A 22,398-nucleotide genomic window follows, 5' to 3' on the forward strand; every position below is an offset into this window, starting at 1 on the left:
GCACAGCCATTTTCAGATCTCTCCAGAGATGTTCAATCAGGTTCAAGTCTGCCTTTTGGCAAACTCCAGGCTGACTGTCATGCGCCTTTTACTGAGCAAAGTGAAGTGCTACCGAGATATATGTTCTTCTGGAAGTTTCTCCTCTCTCCACAGAGAAACGCTCGAACTCTGTTTGAGTGACCATCGAGGTCTTGGTCACCTCCCTGACTAAGGCCCTTCTCCCCCGAACGCTCAGTTTGGCCTGGCAGTCTGCTCTAGGAAGAGTCCTAGTGGTTCCAAACTTATTCTATTTACAGATGATGGAGGCCACTGTGCTCAATGAGACCTTCAATATTGCAGAAATTTTTCTGTACCCCTCCCCAGATCTGTATCTCAAGGCAATCCTGTCTCAGAGGTCTACAGACAATTTCTTACACTTCAAGGCTTGGTTTGTGCTCTGACATGCAGCGTTAACTGTGGGGCCTTATATAGACAGGTGTGTGCCTTTCCAAATCATGTCCAATGAATTTACCATAGGTTGCACCTGAGCTCAATTTTGATTGTCATGGCAAAGGCTGTGAATACTTACGTACATGTGATTTTTTAATTTTTAATAAATTTGTAAAGATTTCAAACAAACTTCTTTCACTTTGTTAGTATGGGGTATTGGTTGTTGAATTTTGAAGAAAATAAAGAATTTAAACAAATTTGGAATAAGGCTATAACATAACAAAATGTGGAAAAAGTGAGGCGCTGTGAATACTTTCCGGATGCACTTTATATTATGGTAACATACACTTTAAAGTAAATGATAAAATTGCTTGTTCAGCAATTATGTGTTTTATCTTTTTTGTTGTTTTTTTTAACCTATAATAGTCATGTAGCAATAGATATTAAAGGCACTCCACAACTGAAACAACTAGTTCTGGGGTGGTCCTTTAGGTGCCATCTATGGAGCAATGTGTTTTCTGCTTGTTGTTTTGGGATAGGCTGGCTGAAACATTGGGGCTCCATGCACACCTGAGCGTATTGATTTACTGATGTTTTTTTTCCGTCTTTTTGTTAAGCTTTTTTACAGGCCTTTTTTAAAAGTGTTTTAGAAGTGTATTACAAGCGTTTTACAGCTTCAGACATTTTTGTTTAGCCACTAGAAAGCACTAGGGGAAGGAGAGGGATAGGGAATTAGGGGTGGGAAGCTGCTATTTGAGCATTTTACAAGCGTTTTACAAGCGTATTACGAGCATTTTTCTGCTCAAGTCAGGCGTTTCTATTGAAGTCTATGGGGTCAAAAATGCTTGTAATCTGCCAAAAAGAAGTTCATGTACTTTTTTGAGCTTCAGGCGTTTTGCTTCAGACGACAGAATGCTGAACAGAGGCCACTGAAATAAATGGAATTTTGTTTGTTGGGTGTTTTGGAGCTTCAGAGCTGAGCGTTTTACAAGCTAAAATCGCTCAGGTGTGAACAGGGCCTTAAATGTCATTGACGACATGTCATTGACAACAACTACAGATTCATTCTTCAGCCAGAAGATGGCAGTGTTTATAAGGTTTTAGCTGCATTTATGACTATACTCTATGTCTTCTTCCTGTTTCCTGTCTGCAGAGAAGCAGCAGATAAACCACATGTGCACTGTCTGTTCTGTAGGGCTTTATTCAGAATTTCTAACAGACTTCATGATTCATTCACGTGTGCTTATAAATTTCAGTTTCAGCAGAGGTAAAAAGTAACTGGAAAACATTTAGAAAAGCCGAGATGAGAGCTCCACCTAGTGGCTGCTCATGTAAATATATCAGTATGTGATATAATTCCTATTTGTATAACAAAAACAAGTAAAGCAATTACATTTATTTATGTTTTTATTCCTGGTCGTAATAAATAAAATATGTACAAACCACCATACAATACCATGAGTTAACAAAGGTTTTTTTTATTATTAAATATAATTTACACATTTTTTGTAACAGGGTAGTCTGGAAGAAAGAACATATAGGGAGATGTTTAAAAAGGAGGAATGTCTATATACTGTGCAATTATCTTACCTAATGTAATGTATGGCTGCACAGCCATATTACTCTGATGTCATATTCATTAGGAAGTGGAATTTAAGGTTTGTCCTTAAATTGGTGTTTAGATATCCCACATTGCTTTCTTTACTCAGGACTTGAGTAGAGATGAACACAGCGGATACTGGTCCCTGTGATAAATGTGCTCTCAGTACATATTCCCATTGGACAAACTATTGATGGATGAAAATATAAACAGATAATGTACACAGTATATCAGGCATGCAGTAAAAGAAAAAACTGTATGGATCTTTCTGCTAGGAGATGAGTTAGTGCCTACTCATCTGATTCTTCCCTTTATAGGTTAACACAGGCACGGGGGTGACATACAGTTAAGATGTCACTGTGTAGGGACACTAACAGCCATTTCTTTGTTTTTAAATGATATGTACTGTTTGCTTTCCAAATAAATAACTGTCTTTTATTTTAATGCAGGAATCGGCTCTCAGCCAAGAACAAAATGCTGCTGTTCCCAAACCAAAACGTCTACTTTCTCTGGACACATTTAGAGGGTAATGTACAGTTTATAATTTATACTTTTTAATGTGTAGCTACAAGACCTGCGGTAGAGCCTAGGCCCTCTCCTACTACCTTATCAATAACCGTAACCAGTCAAACACTGCAGCTTACTTTTAATTTAAGATTCTATAAACCCGAAATATAAAAAGGCTACAACATACACATTTTTTATACACAGAACATACATAATATAATGAACTTCAAAATGTTACACAAAACCAGGGCAAGGCAGCCATACACAAGTTCTTTAACAAGAAACATAATATAACACGAATAACTGGCCACCTGCCAGGCTCCTGGCAGTTCCTTAAAATGTCTCATCTAGCAGTGTAGCTGAATGACCCAATAAACTGTATCTGCCACTGATTTTCACCTGGCCTAAGTGGGTACAACTATATCACATCAAATGATATAGGTTAAAAGAGCTGCGCTGACCATATACATTCAGTGCTTAATTGTGCATGTATATAGAAAGTAAATGAAAGTCCACAAGATCATTAATTAAAACGATCAGTTGAGCCCATAAGCGTAAATGTCCATTGATTATTATTCGTGACAGGTTATTCCACCACACCAAAAGTTCACCTCCACCACATAGAAAACATGCTTACCAGATGGCAAGCTTGGAAAACTTGCGGCTGATACCCAGCCAGGGCCTTTATCCTGGAGAGAAATCTGATGCCAGCTCTCGAAGTGATCTCACTCCGTACAGGAAAGGCCAACCAGATGTCTCACCACTCTCACAAGGACCAAGGAATATGCCTCCACCTCAGCATTCAAAGGACAATGAGCCTGTCTGAGGAGCCCGAGCTATTGGTGAGTGCACAGTCCCAGGTGTCTGCTAGTCCCTGGTGTCTACTAGTCCCAGGTGTCTCCTAGTCCAGGCTCCAGTGTCTGCAGGATCCCAGGCAGCACTGCTCACTATGCCTTTCCTACTGCTGGTCTCTGCTTAAATATATCACATCAAGTGATAGTGATAGTGACCTCACTACCCGTTATGTACCGGAAGAAGTTGAAGTCCCATATCAGTGAGGTGCACATCATCTCTGCCTACGTAACTCTGTTCCTATTCCAGTAGCCTGTGGCATAACCTCAAACTCAAAACCACCCGGCTGACCGTGATCCTGGTCCAAAAGAGAGCCCATGAAAGGAAGCACCTATCCCCATTGCACGCGATGCTATTCCAGACTACACCAGAGCCAGAGCTGAGCATAGTTTCCAAATACAGATGAAAATCCTCTTGCATTTGGGACACTGCCCAGGTTCTTTGCTGCATATATTACCAAAATCCCAGGAGGACCCCACCTGCACAGTTGGAATTCTGGGGAGTGCCTTTGCCCTAACCAAAAGCTTTCTATCTCCCATTGATCCAACTCAAGGACCTATCTGATCTCCGAAGACTGGAGCATCACAGAAAAACTGTAGGAATGTCCTACAACCCACACCACACACTTACCTAAATTCCAAAAAAAGAAGAAGAATAACAAAGAAACTAAATAATATTTATCACCACTGTTTTAAAAAAAACTATTGAACAAGTCTGGCCTAAAGTAAATGCAAAACCTCTCCCACTGACCATTGCCCCTACCTGTGAGCCTCTATTGCAGCCTTTATTTTGAAAGAATGTGTGTTATACTCTTGAGTAGGCAAGCCAAGCCTTTCCAAGCATACAAAAAAAAAAAAAAAAAGGACAGTACCAGAAAAATGTAGTCAAAAGAACCACAATCCCATTATATGGATATGATAATCATGGTGCCTCAGGGATATAGTAAACCAAAAAAACATACATTAAAGAAAAAATGATTCCAAATTTAGAAAAATACAAAAGTTTTATTAATCACATCATAAATAAAAACTACATAAATCAAATCAAACTAAGAACCGCCTTCCATCACCATAAAAAGAAAAGCGAGCGTCATCTATAACCAAAAATTGTGTCTAGACTCAACACTCACATACATACCGTCCAATTATTACCCTGTGCAGTGCCATCCCACATGCCTCATGTTTGAACAGAAATTTCTGCCACTGGATGTGAAGATTTACTATGTTACAGGCTGTGCATACAGGCTTTACAAATGACACCATGAGACTACATGATCAATGCACATCTTATGTAGGTGAAAAACACAAAGTGCCGGTAAGAAGGTTTTATAATACCTTTAGGCCTCTTGCACATGCAGCTTGAAAAACCTCAGTACAGTTTTTTTTTTTTTTTACTGAGCTAAAATACAGTCCTGTTCATTAATTGTAATGTGCCTATGCACACAGGTGCATAAACAAGCGCTGTGCATTCTTCAGTAAAAAAGAAAAATAGAAAAGTCTGCTTTTTTGGTCAGTAACTTACGCCTCATGCGCGTAAATGCACACAAATGCGCACAAATGCCCATTTGCATTTTGTGCAGAACCAGAATGCGAGAATACGTTTGCATTTGCATTTGCGCAAATATGCGTGACTGTGCAAAATTACGCATATATGCAAAAATACGTGCAAATACATGCAAAAAAAAGTCTGAAAGAGTAAATGCTCAAACAGGAGTATCATATGCAAGAGACCTAAAAAGTGCCTACAGTAAGGAATAAAAATATTACATGCAAAAATTCAAAATGATCTAGCAATAAGCAATAAACTATAATGAGTTCTAGGTTTATTATTATTTATTTACAAAATGCGTGAGTGAGATGTTAACTTAAAGAGGAGCTTTAGTGTAGCACTGTGGTAATAGCCCAAAGAGTTAAATATATACACCTATAATACAATATCAAACACCATTAGAATGTATTTTAAAAGGCCACATGTGAAAAAAGTAAAAAATCCATTTTCTTCTACCACAAACACCAGTGTGCTTCAAATGATTACATCCAGCTTCTTCTGATGTAAACTCGCTTACCTGAAATACGGTATATACCTCTCATATTTCAGATGGGCATATAACACATGTGAAGACAAGTAGCTCTAACCCAAAAGGATCCAGCTTTTTCTTCTGCTAGCTTACATAAAAGAAGGTTATACCACGTAAAAATAAGGAACACTCCAATAGTGAAATACCACTAAAACCATCAGACTTGATTCAAAAAGATAGACTCTCACCATACAAATACTTGTCACATTGCTCATCATAAAAACATTAAAACCACTACCATCACAAAGGGAAGAAGTGCAAGCCACAAACAAGGAACCGCCAGAGTCTCAGCGCTCACTCAGGACCTGCTGTGTCGTCACGTCACTACTGCCCATGTCACTACCGGTTTCCACCAGATCACGCCCAGACACATTTCGTCCCGTGATAAAGTCAGAAATTACACATAAAACGTTGTCATAAACAAAATATTATAAACATAGATATGCATAGAGAAACTTTGCAAAAAATACAAAAATATGTAAATCTGATGTATACATGTACTTGTAACTGGTCTACGCATTACGCGGGATCCCCCGCTTCTTCAGAACCATACATATAAGTGTGTTATATACAGTTTCTTACTTAATATCATAAATCATCAAAACAGAGGAGAGGAATACAGGATCCGTCTCAGATGTTTTGCCTACCGGCCCATAGGATACAGTCCGGATCTATAAAGGCAGAAGTAAATATAAATATCCAAAAGGGGGAAATAAATATCCAGTGTATAGCAATATACTCCAAACAGTGTAAATCCCAATATCTATTTAAGACAGAGGGGCTAAATTCAAAATACCAAGAAAACCAAGCATCTCTGCGACGGTTATGTATGTTGGTATTGTGGTAAGTACATATCCACCTCTCCTCTGGCAAAGTTTGTACTGATAAGTACCAGGGTGCTGCTGGAAAACCTGCAGCCCGCACTTATAAAGCATCACAAAAGAGGATGGAGATTAGGGTGCACCAGTGGCAATCCTGTGTACTAATGTGTCCAATGCTGTTGACTAGCATAACCAAACAAAAGGACTCATGCTGGAAAAGGGTAGGGCTAGATCCGCACCCAGCAAATCATAATCAATGGGTAAAAAAAAATAAATCTACAATCCATGCTGAAAAGCCGCCATAGCGTCCCCCACCTCGCACATGGCGAGTAACGTCACTTCCAGTGAGCCACTGCGTCATTTTTGGTGCAATGGAACTGCCAGCGCGGACACCCGGCAAGCACAGTAGGTGCCAACGTGCATGTGCGGCTCCAGATTCAAGGGAGCTTGCATGCGCAACCCTCAAGCCCGAGAGCCGCACAACCTCTTCAAGACTGCAAAGGCAGTCTAATTCCTATGGATGGACAGGGTAGAAGGAAACACCCCCCGAAGGTGGAACAGACCAATGGAAATGGAGAATTCCCCCCAACGCAGCCTGGAAAACCAGGTGTGGGGGCCACACGTGCTGGGAACATCTCTCTAGCCTGGATTACTAGGTGGTCCTGGGATGTCTGCATAACTTAATGTATACAGAGAAAGTAACAAAAAACAAAGAATGATTACACGATATGGCATTGTACAATGAAGAGAATTTGCCACTAATTATACATAAATGTACAGCTAATAAGATAAACAATTAACTTAATCTATACCACAGGCTAAAAAAAAAAAAGAGGAGGGGGGGAATATCTCTATTACATTATATGTTCAGTTTTGCCTTAAGCAAATCCATCAAGAAAAGGTCTTTAACTTAGAACTTTATTTTAACCAGGTGTACAGTTTGCCTTCAAGCCAAATATCCACTGGGAAAAAGTACCCACACATTTGGTCTCAGCCCTAGACACAAAGTTGCTCGACACCAACTTGTCACAAAGGGATGAGGCTCTTTTAAAGGTTATTTGAGAACGTTGAGAAACGGTTTTGCCAATTTTAGACTCTGAAGTCAGGAGGTGCCAGTACTTTTGAATGTATCTCCTGACATGTTGATATTGCGCACTATAAGGGGTAATAATGCACAACATGGCCTCATCATTTTTAACAGGATGTGAACCAAACAACAATTGAGATTGTGATTGCTGGATGGTTCGATTATAGGCTTTACAGAGACATGACTTTGAATAACCCCTCTCAAGGAGATGGAGTTTGAGTTCATCCGCAGCTTTTTAGAATTTAACCTCCTCACAGCAATTGCGCCGAAAACGCAATTGTTGTGAATAAGCAATAGACTGTACCAGAGGTTTGGGGTGGAAGTTCTGTGCTTGAAGGATCGTGTTCCCAGCAGTAGGTTTACTGTATAGATTACTGCTCAAAATTCTGTCACTATTAACTTCTATTTCTAAGTCTAAAAAAGTGACTTTACGATGATCAAAGGACATTGTAAAAGTGAGATTTTAAGAGTTATTAGATGCAGGACATTCATGTAGTAACTCCAAAGGGCCATCCCACATTAAAAAAATGTCGTCTATATATATTAACCAGGTTAAGATACAGTCTGAGTATTTGAGGATGTTTTCCGAAAGTAGAAAGGAACGCTCCCACTCCCAGGTACAGATTGGCGTAGGATAGGGCACAACATGAGCTCCCTCTGTTTTGTTTTGGGATGTGGCACTAATGTTATTGTGCAGTTAAGGCATATCTGATATAATTGATCTGCTTGGTAACACAAATTGCTAATCAGCCAATTACATGCCAGCAACTCAATGAATTTAGACATCTAGATGTGGTGAAGATGACTTGCTGAAGTTCAAACCGCCACCACTAGCCTGATACAAGGCAGGATGGATCCATGCTTTCATGTTGTTTAGGCCTAATTCTGATCCTACAATCTGCATCAGAGTGGGGAAGAAAGGGTATTTAAGTGACTTTGAATGTGGCATGGTTGCTGGTGCCAGACAGACTGGTCTGAGTAATTCAAAAACTGCTGATCTAATGGGATTTTTCATGCACAACCATCTCTAGAGTTTACAGAGAATGGTCCAAAAAAGAGAAAATATCCAGTGAGTTGTGTGTACAAAAATGCCTTGTCAGAGGTCAGAGGAGAATATGCAGACTGGTTCAAGATTATAGAAAGGTAGCAGTAACTCAAATACCCCCTTGTTACAGCCAAGGTATGCAGAATACCATCTCTAAATGCACAACACATCGAAACTTGAAGCAGATGAGTTACAGCAGCAGAAGACCACACCGGTGCCACTCCTGTCAGCTTAGAACAGGCAATTGAGGCTACAATTTGCACAGGTTCACCAAAATTGGATAACAGAAGACTGGAAAAACGTTGCCTGGTCTGATGAGTCTCAATTTCAGATCAACATTCAGATTGTAGGGTCAGAATTAGGCGTAAACATGAAAGCATGGATCCATCCTGTCTTGTATCAACAGTTCAGGCTGGTGGTGTAATGATGTGGGGGATATTTACTTTGGGCCCCTTAGTACCAATTGAGCATGGTTTAAATGCCACAGACTACCTGAGTATTGTTGCTGACCATGTCCAACCCTTGACTACAGTGTCCCCATGTTCTGATGGCTAATTCCAGCAGGATAGTGCACCATGTCACAAAGCTCAAATCATCTCAAACTGGTTTATTGAACATGACAATGAGTTCACTGTACTCCAATTCCAATCCAACTCCTACACAGTCACCAGATCTCAATCCAATAGCACACCTTTAAGATGCAGTGGAACGGGAGATTCGCATCATGGATGTGCAGCCGACAAATCTGAAGCAACTACGTGATGCTATTGTGTCAATATGGACATAAATCTCTGAGGAATGTTAACAACACCTTGTTGAATCTGTGCCATGATGAGTTAGGGCAGTTCTGAAGGCAAAAGGGGGTCCAACCCAGTACTAGCAAGGTGTACCTAATAAAGTGGCCAGTGAGTGTATAGTCTTAACACAAAATGTACCTTTTATTGCTCTCAGTCTCCTCCAAATCTACAAATTAAATTTTTTTTTTAATCTGACGTCTTGTTAGAGGGTCGCTATGCTTGTTCTCAATGGTCCCACTGTATGTAAGAACATAGCCACCCTTTCTTGCTTGCTCCCAAGATGAACTAGGAACTATGGACTATGGGATGTAACAGAGCTCATGGAGGACGTTACAAGGAGGGAGAAAAACGCGTCAAGAAAAAATTTCATGAAAAACAGCTTACATGGTCATTAACCCTTTTACTGCCAGGTCCATTTTTGTGCCTGAAGATTAGTTTGAACCCCCCCAACATAAAATATTTTCTGAAAGCAGAGAACTTGGAGAAGAAAATGGTGATAATTCCAAATATTTATGTTGTATTTTATTTTGGGGCACACAAACGCATTATAGTAACCATTTTTTTGGTCAAATATAAAACTTGAGGTTGCTCCCTGTAAATAGATAAACATCTCAAGCTTTAAAATTGTGCGTGCCCACGTGTTGACAAACTTTGGTGCCAAAACTTTTCCATAGGAGATACTTTAAAATATCCTATAGGTCAGCTCTCAAAATGTCCACTCGCCTTCACGCATTTGGCAAGTGGAAATAAGCTGAGGGCGTGGAGCCAGTGGCGTAGCGTGTGTGTGTGTGTGGGGGGGGCAGCCAGGTCAGTGGCACCGTACGCAACATCTAGAGTGGCGCATCCCGCACCCACCAACCACAATGTTACTGCATCCTTAATTTATTTACACTGACACTGTCTCACTGTCAGTGCGCTCCGACCGTTGCTTTCTGAGCCTGCCCGGCTAGCTGTCTGAGCTCAGCGATGGGTGTTCTGTGATCGAATGAACAGGGTCATGTGCTGCCGGCGGGATCGGCGCATGCACAGCTGCTTGCTCCCGGAGTCCCGCCAAGCTGTCTGGGCATCACCGCTGGCGCTCTCTGTGTCTCCTCCACTCTGGGTCTCCTCATTATGGCAGTCACGCAGAGCAGATGGGAGACTAAAAGAGCAGGTGCCATGTACAATCAATACACTAATGTTAGGTGCCCACAAGTATTTACTTTCTTGACTATCCCTAAATTAGGAGGAAATTAACTACACTTTCAATGACATTAGAATTTTATATGCTTATTTGATTGCTAAACACAGCTGTTATTTGGCTACCTTAACCTCATTATCTGAAGTTTATTGTTGATTGGACAGTAAATTAATTGTGTTATCACGTGTTACTGTGGATAAAGTAATTAATTAGTTTATCTGTCTTCTAATACTGATTGATCTGATCATCAGATAAAAAAAATTACTTAAAGAAGAAATACAGCTATGATCTTCTCTAGGCCTTCGGTATGTTCTGAGGGAAGGGAACTAAAGTCTGAGGTGATTGGAACCGCGTGTGCAGTCACAGTGTCATGAGGGAGCTGGGCACAGTCACTGCAGAGCCAGAGACTCATACAAAGAGGAGGGGTTTCATACTAGGACCCCCCAAATGTGAAGGACTACAGGTCCCAACATGAGCCTCTCAGAGCTGAGGATGTGACATTCCCCCCCTCATCTAATGAAGAACTACAGGTCCCAGTATGAACCCGTGAGATCTCAGGTAGTCCTGAGTAGTCCTTGTAGTCCTTCAATTTTTTTTTTGGGGGGGGGGAGGGTCACATCCTTAGATCTCAGGGATTCATGCTGGGACTTTTAGTCCTTCAATTTCTTTTCTGGGGGGGGGATCACATCCTTAGATCTCAAGGGTTCATGCTGGGGGACCCTCCCAAAAGTGAAGGACTGCAAGTCCCAGCATGAACCCCTCAGAGCTGAGGACGTGACAGCCCCTCAACTAGTGAAGGACTACAAGTCCAAGCATTAACTCCTGGGATCTAAGGTTGTGAGTCCTTAGATCTCAGGGCCCACGGTTCATTCATGCTTGGACTGCATAGTCACCACCAGAGACCCCAAACAGCCCACCAGAGACCCCACATAGCCACTTGAGTTCGCACAGTCAGATCAGTTAAATATGATTGCTGGTATTGGTTATTTTTATTTAAGTGTAATTATTACACTGAATAAGGAAAAAATAACCAATTCCAGGAATCGCCAATCATTTCATTGATCTGACTGTGATAAATAAAATAAGGATAAAATATGATAATTTACGAAGGCGTGTTTAGGGGCGGGCAGGGTAGAGGTTGGGCGGGGCAACTGGTGGCGAGTAACTCTTCAGGCCTGGCTAGTAGCTCAGGACTTGAAATTGTAAGCCCTGCTATAGGTCAGTTAACTGTGAATAATGGCCCTAGGATTATTGCTCCCACTCCAGCATGAGCAGCGATGTGTAACATGTGTAGCGCAATCGACATTTCATATGTAGGCTCCCTCGAAGCGTGTTTACATTCGTAACTGGCTGTACGTGGGGATGGGCTCAGATTTTTTTGGTGGAGGAGTTTAAGTGATAGTAAGTGAGTCAACTTTACAAGTCCCTATGTGATAGTATTTTGTTTAGATGGATTATCTGTAATTTAATATTAGACCCCTGATGTCTGCCCGGCTCTCCACCAAAGCTAATGGAGCACAGAGGCCTGGGAAGGTGACAGACCTAATGCACATCACTTCTGTGTTCTTTCCAGTTAGGGGAGATCCACGAATGGATATCTGCTGGCCTCCCTCCCCTCTACCCAGTGACACCCACCATGGGGATCTTGGGCCCACAGGTAATAGTGGTACCCAAGAAGCATGGCAGGGGGGCTTCAGTATCAAGGGTCTGTGGAAGCAACTGGGCAGCTGCACAGAATATAGTTTAGTGTCACTTTAAATGCCTGCCATGTAATAGAATTTGCCCAAAAGTAATTTCTTCTCCTAAAGAGGCTTTATTGATTTTTAGCATTGCCTGAATTTTGTTTTCTTGTACTTTGTGAACTCAATTTTTTTAATATTTCACCTGCCAGTCCCATAATGAAGAAACCTAGTAGTGCAAAACTGTATGATATGCTGAATTAGCAAATGTTATGTGCTGCTTTACTGCTTTAAAAAAACTTAAAGTAGAAGTTTAGGCAAAACCTAACTAACGCTAAACCTGCTCTCTGCCGCATTCTAAACCTAATCTATTTAACCCTGTAAAGCAAAAATCGCTATACCTACCTATTCAGCGGCCGATCCGGTCTGGTCCCAGCATCAGCTGTCAGCGGGCAGTTTCAGTGTGCAGGCAGGTGCAGGTGAGCCAGCCGACAACAGAAGCCCCATAGTAAGTCTATGGGTGACATCACTTCCCCGCCTTTTCACAGCTGTTGTCGGTCATCTCCTGCACACAGCCTCCGTCGCTGAAAACTAGATTGATCGGCTGCAGAATAGGTAGGTATAGAAATTTTTGCTTTACAGTGATATATAGATTAGGTTTAGAATGTAACAGAGAGCAGGTTTAGAGTTAGTTAGTTTTTGCCTGGACATACACTTTAAGTAAAGAGGTATACTGCTGTAGGCTGCCTATGTAAAATTGTACAGTGAAACTATCCTTCTAAAGAATATGTCAACTCTGCATTTTATATTCCTGATATTTGCCTGATGTATCATGTACTTGTATAAAAAATTATCCTGTTCTTTTTATATTGCTTCCTTTGTGTGAAATCCCTGGTGATCCTGCCAGTCCCTCTGCTTTCCTATCTGAACCTTCAATTGAGAGCGTCGTCCCTCCTTGGTTTTGCTCTCACAGGCCAATGCCCCCACCTGGTTGCAGGGCAACATTGCAGGCCAAACAGGTTTCCTGTTGCCAATGGTAACAGAAGGCACTTTACCAAAAACATTTTCACCGGTTGCTATGGGAAACTCCATTCTCCCTCTAGAGCTTTTCCTGGCACCTTTCCAAATGCAAACACAGGATGAAGCAACAGATTTTTGGGCATCCTAGGCCTCTTTGTGGGAACAGTGAGCCACCTCTTCATAGCGGCCCCACCATCCAGATTACTTTTTTTGGGCATCCCAGCCCTCTTTGTGGGAACAGTGAGCTACCTCCTCATAGCAGCCCCACCATCCAGACGACACTTTGTCTCTGGTTACCATGGGAGACCGCCCTCTCCCTGCAGAACTTTTTCCCTTTGAACAGCCAGGGACACACAGTTCCTTTTGAATTTTTTTTTTTTTTTTGGTGTACTGTCTCCTTAACCACTTGAGCCCCGGACCATTATGCTGCCTAAGGACCAGAGGTCTTTTTCCAATTTGGCACTGCGTCGCTTTAACTGCTAATTGCGCGGTCATGCAATGCTGTACCCAAACGAAATTTGCGTCCTTTTCTTCCCACAAATAGAGCTTTCTTTTGATGGTATTTGATCACCTCTGCAGTTTTTATTTTTTGCGCTATAAATGGAAAAAGACCGAAAATTTTGAAAAAAAATGATATTTTCTACTTTTTGTTATAAAAAAAATCCAATAAACTAAATTTTAGTCATACATTTAGGCCAAAATGTATTCGGCCACATGTCTTTGGTAAAAAAAATGTCAATAAGCATATATTTATTGGTTTGCGCAAAAGTTATAGCGTCTACAAACTAGGGTACATTTTCTGTAATTTACACAGTTTTTAGTTTATGACTGCCTATGTCATTTCTTGAGGTGCTAAAATGGCAGGGCAGTACAACCCCCCCCCAAATGACCCCATTTTGGAAAGTAGACACCCCAAGGAAATTGCTGAGAGGCGTGTTGAACCCATTGAATATTTATTTTTTTTGTCCCAAGTGATTGAATAATGACAAAAAAAAATATTTACAAAAAGTTGTCACTAAATGATATATTGCTCACACAGGCCATGGGCCTATGTAGAATTGCACCCCAAAATACATTCAGCTGCTTCTCCTGAGTATGGGGATACCACATGTGTGGGACTTTTTGGGAGCTTAGCCGCGTACGGGGCCCCAAAACCAAGCACCGCCTTCAGGATTTCTAAGGGTGTAAATTTTTGATTTCACTCTTCACTGCCTATCACAGTTTCGGAGGCCATGGAATGCCCAGGTGGCACAAAACCCCCCCAAATGACCCCATTTTGGAAAGTAGACACCCCAAGCTATTTGCTGAGAGGCATGGTGAGTATTTTGCAGCTCTCATTTGTTTTTGAAAATGAAGAAAGACAAGAAAAAACTTTTTTTTTTTTCTTTTTTCAATTTTCAAAACTTTGTGACAAAAAGTGAGGTCTGCAAAATACTCACTATACCTCTCAGCAAATAGCTTGGGGTGTCTACTTTCCAAAATGGGGTCATTTGGGGGGGTTTTGTGCCACCTGGGCTTTCCATGGCCTCCGAAACTGTGATAGGCAGTGAAGAGTGAAATCAAAAATTCACGCCCTTAGAAAGCCTAAAGGCGGTGCTTGGTTTTCAGGGTCCCGTACGCGGCTAGGCTCCCAAAAAGTCTCACACATGTGGTATCCCTGTACTCAGGAGAAGCAGCAGAATGTATTTTGGGGTGTAATTTCACATATTCCCATGGCATGTTTGAGCAATATATCATTTAGTGACAACTTTGTGCAAATAAAAAAAAAAAAAATTTGTCTCTTTCCCGCAACTTGTGTCGCAATATAAAATATTCCATGGACTCGACATGCCTCTCAGCAAATAGCTTGGGGTGTCTACTTTCCAAAATGGGGTCATTTGGGGGGGCTTTGAACTGTCCTGGCATTTTATGCACAACATTTAGAAGCTTATGTCACACATCACCAACTCTTCTAACCACTTGAAGACAAAGCCCTTTCTGACACTCATTGTTTACATGAAAAAGTTATTTTTTTTTGCAAAAAAATTACTTTGAACCCCCAAACATTATATATTTTTTTAAAGCAAATGCCCTATAGATTAAAATGGTGGGTGTTTCATTTTTTTTTTTCACACAGTATTTGCGCAGCGATTTTTCAAACGCATTTTTTGGGGGAAAAACACACTTTTTTAAATTTTAATGCACTAAAACACACTATATTGCCCAAATGTTTGATGAAATAAAAAAGATGATCTTAGACCGAGTTCATGGATACCAAACATGACATGCTTTAAAATTGCGCACAAACGTGCAGTGGCAACAAAATAAATACATCTTTAAAAGCCTTTAAAAGCCTTTACAGGTTACCACTTTAGATTTACAGAGGAGGTCTACTGCAAAAATTACTGCCTTCGATCTGACCTTCGCGGCGATACCTCACATGCATGGTGCAATTGCTGTTTACATTTGACGACAGACCGCCGCTTGCGTTCGCCTTAGCGCGAGAGCAGGGGGCGACAGGGGTGCTTTTTTTTTTTTTTTTTCTTTATTATTTTTTCTGCTTTTTTATCTTATTTTTAAACTGTTCCTTTCATTTTTTTTTTTTTAATCATTTTTATTGTTATCTCGGGGAATGTAAATATCCCCTATGATAGCAATAGGTAGTGACAGGTACTCTTTTTTGAAAAAATTGGGGTCTATTAGACCCTAGATCTCTCCTCTGCCCTCAAAGCATCTGATGACACCAAGATCGGTGTGATAAAATGCTTCCCCAATTTCCCAATGGCGCTATTTACATCCGGCGAAATCTAAGTCATAAAATGCTCGTAGCTTCCGGTTTCTTAGGCCATAGAGATGTTTGGAGCCACTCTGGTCTCTGATCAGCTCTATGGTCAGCTGGCTGAATCACCGGCTGCATTCTCAGGTTCCCTGTTGAGACAGGAGAGCCAGAGAAAAACACGGAAGACGGTGGGGGGGGCTTTCCCTCCCACGGCTTGTAAAAGCAGTCTAGAGGCTAATTAGCCACTAGGATTGCTTTTACATGAAAGCCGACCGCTGGCTGAAAAGAATGATACCAAGATGATACCTAAACCTGCAGGCATCATTCTGGTATAACCATTCAAAGTCGTGAATGGCGTACCTGAAGACAAAAAAATGGTTAACAATAAAGCACAGTAAACGGTAAAGTATAAAAAATTGCATACCTGAAAAGCAAACATGATAAAACATAATAACAATAAAACATTGCAGAATAGAATACAGTAAAAAAGAGCAGAACAAGAGAGAGAGAATAGAGAGAGAGAGAACAATGAAACGACAACTATATTTTTTTATTATATATATATATATATATATATATATTTTTTTTTTTTTTTACACTTTTTTTGTAACTAACTTTTATAACGGTAACCGGTTCCAGGTTCGGTTCTCTCAAAATGCAATGGCATCTTGGGAGACCCTGTGAAAGTGTGCCTAGTCTGTGCAATGCTGTACCCTACGCTAATACTCAACTAATGAATGGTAGCGTTCAAAACATTCACCAATGCAAAGACCAGGATTGTCAGGACAGGAGGGACAATAATAGAGGGTGTCACGCCTATATTCGCGCTTGCTGCAGACACGACATCTTTTTTGGGGGTTCGTTGGGTAGGGGTACTCGGGAGGACATAAAGAAAATGCCTCTCATGCAGCCGACTGCATTTGGTTGGGGATGTGAATGGGGGAAGTACGGGCGCTGCAGAAGCGGTGGGTTCCCAATTAGGATTGGCGAATGCAGCAGGAAGGGCATTATGGGCACGACGGGCCTGTGTTTGTCTTCTTGGTGGCAGCGCGACACTACTTTTGCTTGCCACCTCACCAGCTTGAACTGCACTTATGGGACTCGCCACGTCACCAAGTGTTACTGCAGTGCTGGTTTGACTACGACCGGGGTGTACTAGGCCGCTGGCGCTTGCCAGTTCAATAAAAAGCTACCAAAAAAACTGTTAGCGATCGCAGGGATCAGGCCTGACTCTGCGAATGCTGCAGTTATGCGTTAAGTGTTTTGTAAATGACAGTGATCGATCGATACTGCACTTGGGTGGGCTGGGCCGGGCGGAGGGGCAAAATGCAGGTGCTAGCAGGTATCTGGGCTGATCCCGCTAACACTGCGTTTTTGTGAACCCTAAACTGCTGGGGACGCCAGTATAGATCTGATCGGATCAGATATTGATCCGTTCAGATACTATACCACTAAGGGAGGTGTACGGTGCGTGCGTGGGTGTTAGCGGTACTGTCGCTAATCTGACGCTGCTTGGGGCTGGTGCATGCCAGTTCACCAAAATACTACCAAAAAAACTGTTAGCGATCGCAGGGATCAGGCCTGACTCTGCGAACGCTGCAGTTATGCATTTAGTGTTTTGTAAGTGTCAGTGATCGATCGATACTGCACTTGGGTGGGCTGGGCTGGGCCGGGCGGAGGGGCAAAACGCAGGTGCTAGCAGGTATCTGGGCTGATCCCGCTAACACTGCATTTTTGGGAACCCTAAACTGCTGGGGACGCTAGTATAGATCTGATCGGATCAGATATTGATCCGATCAGATACTATACCACTAAGGGAGCTGTACGGTGCGTGCGTGGGTGTTAGCGCTACTGGCGCTAACCTGACGCTGCCTGGGGCTGGTGCTTGCCAGTTCACCAAAATGCTACCAAAAAAACTGTTAGCGATCGCAGGGATCAGGCCTGACTCTGCGAACGCTGCAGTTATGCGTTTAGTGTTTTGTAAGTAACAGTGATCGATCGATACTGCACTTGGGCTGGGCCGGGCGGAGGGGCAAAACGCAGGTGCTAGCAGGTATCTGGGCTGATCCCGCTAACACTGTGTTTTTGGGAACCCTAAACTGCTGAGGACGCTAGTATAGATCTGATCGGATCAGATATTGATCCGATCAGATACTATACCACTAAGGGAGGCGTATGCTGCGTGCGTGGGTGTTAGCGGTACTGGCACTAATCTGACGCTGCCTGGGGCGACGCATATCACCGCCGGGCGATCAGGGGGCTAAACCTTTATTCGGTAATAAACGGCGGGTGCCCTGACACTATAAAAAATAAACAAACTAACCAGCGTCACCCGTAACAGTTATACGGTGATCAGTGGTGAAAGGGTTAACTAGGGGGCAATCAAGGGGTTAAAACATTTATTCGGTAGTATATGGGGGTCCCTGTCGCTATAAAACGCTGACGGCGAACCTAAATATTTAGGTCCCTAACTAGCGTCACCAGCGACACTAATACAGCGATCAGAAAAATGATGGCTTAGCGACACTGGTGACAGGGGGTGATCAAGGGGTTAAAACTTTATTAGGGGGGGTTAGGGGGGTATCCTAGACCTACAGGGGGGTAATACTAACTGTCCCAACACTGTAACTGTCACAAACTGACACCAATGCAGTAATCAGAAAAAAAAAAAAACTGCTGGTGTCAGTTTGTGACGGGGGGGGGGGGGGGGTGATTGGGGGGGGATCGGGGGGCGATCGGGGGGGGGGATTGGGGTGTTTTGTGTGCCTGGCATGTTCTACTGTGTGTGTGTAGTGTTGTGCACTCACATACCTGTCTTCTCTCCTCGGGCCGCAACGGAAATTACCGAGCCGAGGAGAGATGACATAATTTCCTTTGCTGCTGTTTAGCATACAGCAGCAAAGGAATGATGTGATTGGCCAGCGGCGATCGCGAGGGGGGGGCCACGAACGGATGGCCTCCCCCTCACCTCTGATCGCCGCTGGACAAAAGACCGATCGGACCCCCCACCCGCGGAAGGCAAATCACATATATGTACGTGATTTTGCCTGTCCGTGCCACCTTGCCGACGTAAATCGGCGTGAGGCGGTCGTCAAGTGGTTAAGGCTGAGACACAGCACACATCACACATTACTTTACTTCACACAGCAACAGCAATACATACAGTCTCTTGACACTCATGGTTTCCAGCATGCGAGGATCTGGACAAGTGCCATCTGTGCCCGCATTCTCCACTAACTGTAACTATCTGGGGTGATTATGCTCAAGTGGTGTATGCGTTTTCAGGAACACCGGTCAGTCCAGACTATTCTTAAGGGCATGGCAGCCCAATTTCATTTAAACAAAAGCAAACTTCACAGAAAATCTTCCCTCGCAGGGGGTTTCACTATCATTGTATAACAGAAATTTCACCCTCCTGGCTCACTCACTCTTAAACTCCCTCCTGGAGCTTACTTGCTCAGCTTCGTGCTGCTTGGTCATAGGCCACATCTGCCTCCTGCAGACATCCACGCTCAGACTGCCACCTGCAGCCTTAGACTCCTAGAGATCGCCTGTCTCTCTCTAGTGGAGCCATCTCCACCTGAAAGCCCTCAAGACTCCTACACCAGGCCACCTGCCTGTAGGTTGGAGCTGTTCTCAAGTGTGAGCCCTGAGCTCTCTTCCTAAGGGGAATATAAACCCAGCCCACAGGTGTGCAATCATCATGCCTGTCTTTGCAAAACCAGCTGAAGGTGCTAATACACATCGTGACCTGGGGTTGCCTCTCCACAATATATATATATATATATACACACACACACACACACACACAAATGTTTTGCCTTTCATTTCTATCTTACTCTGAATGAGTTGTTTTACAAGGTGATTCAGAAGCACATAAACACCAAGCGCTGAAGCCAAGATACCAAGATACCATAAGGACATGTTGATAAAATCATTATGGGGCTGTTCCAGGCTGCTGTGGAAGATACACGTGAAGTAGTGGTAAAAACAAACAGTCACAGATAAACAGCGCTCAGGACTGTCAGTGAAAATAAAACTTATCATGGCAATTCACCAATAGCTATAGGATCCTGAAGGGATATAATCCTAGGTGTAAAGAACTGCCCAGTAAACTTCAAAGTACCTTCATTTATTCCAGAGCATAAAAATCAAGTCACTAAACACTCAATGCTGGGAAGCAGTACCAGATACCGAGCAGTCCGGGCTGTGATGGTCGTTTCCTGGTGAGAAAGGCCAGTATGGAAATGGCGAAATGACAGCCTTCAGAGCGTCATGCAGTCATGTGTACTGACAGATGACACAAGCTAGTCACCGGCAGGTGCCCTTGAGAGCCCACATGGACCGCAAGCTTGAAGGTTACCGTGACTAGAGAGCCCCAATGAGAGCTCTGACTAGAGAGTCCTAATGAGAGATCTGACTAGGGAGTCCCAAAAAACCTCTGCACGGTACCATGAAAGTCCATGTAAGCCTCAGCCCATAACTTTTTCTGCATGACTAGAGAGTCCCAGTGAGAGATCTGACTAGGGAGTCCCAATGAAAGATCTGACTAGAGAGTCCCAATGAGAGATCTGACTAGGGAGTCCCAATGAGAGATCTGACTAGAGAATCCCAAAGAAAGATCTGACTAGAGAATCCCAAAGAAAGATCTAACTAGAGAGTCCCAATGAAAGATTTGACTACAGAGTCCCAATGAGAGATCTGACTAGGGAGTCCAAATGAAAGATCTGACTAGGGAGTCTCAATGAAAGATCTGTCTAGAGAGTTCCAATGTGAGATCTCCAACAACAAAAAAATAATAAAAAATGACACAGCGGCTACGCCTAAAAAATGCTAGACCAGAGAGGAAAAACTGAATTGTATCAATTCCTCAAAAAGTCATAACAAACCGTCACCTCAGGAGTTAACTTAGTCCAGGGCTTGAGGTGTGTTCCTCTGAATTAGGGCAAGCATACAAAAAAAGGGGGAGAAGAAAATTTCCCAAGTAATTCTTCAGAAAGGAACAGCTGGAATTATCAAAAATATAAACAATTCTTTATTGAAAAAATCCACATAAACATGTGGATTTTTTTCAATAAAGAATTGTTTATATTTTTGATAATTAAGTATTCTTGCATAGCAAGACCACTTACTGTTATCTCACATATATATTATTAGTGGGACTGCTTTAGCAGTCCCACTATTGTTATTCGATTTTATTTATTTTTAATCTTAATTTTAATTTTAATTTTATTCCGTACGTTTTTTGGCTCTGCGTAACTTCTGCATACTTTCAGCTATTAAAACCATTCAACTATCAAAATGTTCGTCTCTTTTAGCTGATGTGTGCTCTTTTTCAACTTTTTTTTCTACCATTTATACTTTTTAAAATATTAAGCTTTTTATCACTTTTTTTTAACATTGAAGTCAATGGGAGCATGCTTGAAATCCTTAAATTCTTCTTCCGCTCCCAAAAGTTTCAGCTCCTTCATACTTTCACCTAGAGACACCAAACAAACTTTAAAATGTTCACAAAATATTCAGCTATCTGGCTATATCTTTTCAGTTTGATATCTTTTACAGTTTTTGAGAAAAAGCTTTTTGTTTAAAGGTCATTTCAGGAAATTTTAGCCATTAATCAGAGTGTACTGTGTTTGTTTTGTTGCCATGGTTACCAAAGCTTCTGTTATACACAGGGGGGGAGGTGGCTGGAGCATCTCAGCTCTGAATACAGAGCCCGGGGGAGGGGACAGACACACGATGTACTGATTTATAATAGAGGAATATGATGGGGCAGTTTTGATAGGGCAATTCTGATGGGGCAGTTTTGATGGGGCAATTATGATGGGGCAGTTTTATTGGTGGCAATTATGATGGGTCAGTTTTGATGGTGGCAATATGATGGGGCAGTTTTGATGGGACAATTCTGATGGGGCAGTTTTGATGGTGGCAATATGATGGGCAGTTTTGATAGGGCAATTCTGATGGGGCAGTTTTGATGGTGGCAATATGATGGGGCAGTTTTGATAGGGCAATTCTGATGGGGCAGTTTTGATGGTGGCAATATGATGGGGCAGTTTTGATGGGGACAATTTTAATGGAGCAGTTTTAAAGGTGGCAATATGATGGGGCAGTTTTGATGGTGGCAATATGATGGGGCAGTTTTGATGGGGCAATTCTGATGGGGCAGTTTTGATGGTGGCAATATGATGGGGCAGTTTTAACGGGGACAATTTTGATGGGGCAATTCTGATGGGGCAGTTTTGATGGCAGTATGATGGGGCAGTTTTGATGGCGGCCATTTTAGCAATTTTGCTATTCAGCATTCCCACGCATTTTCCCCAGGAAATGCATTTTCTAGTTCTTATTATAGCCAAATTTACCACCCTAACTCCTCCCACAGCTTTTACACTACATAGACAGTAATATACCGAAACGTGTGGATTGTTCCCGATTGGTGTGCTATTACTTTGTGAAACGTTTCACCGAATGGTTCACGAAATATCGTCGTTTTTGTGGCGAAATTGGTCCCATAGGAATGAATGGTGAAATGTTCAAAACTAGAGT

The 22,398-nt window shown here is 42.3% G+C and overlaps 1 protein-coding gene across 1 annotated transcript in view; it reads left to right on the forward strand.

Annotated features, from left to right (window-relative positions):
• LOC141106724 (heparan-alpha-glucosaminide N-acetyltransferase-like) overlaps nt 1-22,398 on the forward strand; it is a 645,511-nt gene that overhangs the window by 170,239 nt on the left and 452,874 nt on the right. The window contains exon 7 of the mRNA XM_073597659.1: nt 2,479-2,555. Within this exon, the coding sequence (XP_073453760.1) occupies nt 2,479-2,555 (77 nt within the window). The remainder of the gene's footprint in view (nt 1-2,478; nt 2,556-22,398) is intronic.

This window comes from Aquarana catesbeiana, linkage group LG08, assembly GCF_042186555.1.
Source record: "Aquarana catesbeiana isolate 2022-GZ linkage group LG08, ASM4218655v1, whole genome shotgun sequence".
In the NCBI taxonomy this organism is placed as follows: Eukaryota; Metazoa; Chordata; class Amphibia; order Anura; family Ranidae; genus Aquarana; species Aquarana catesbeiana.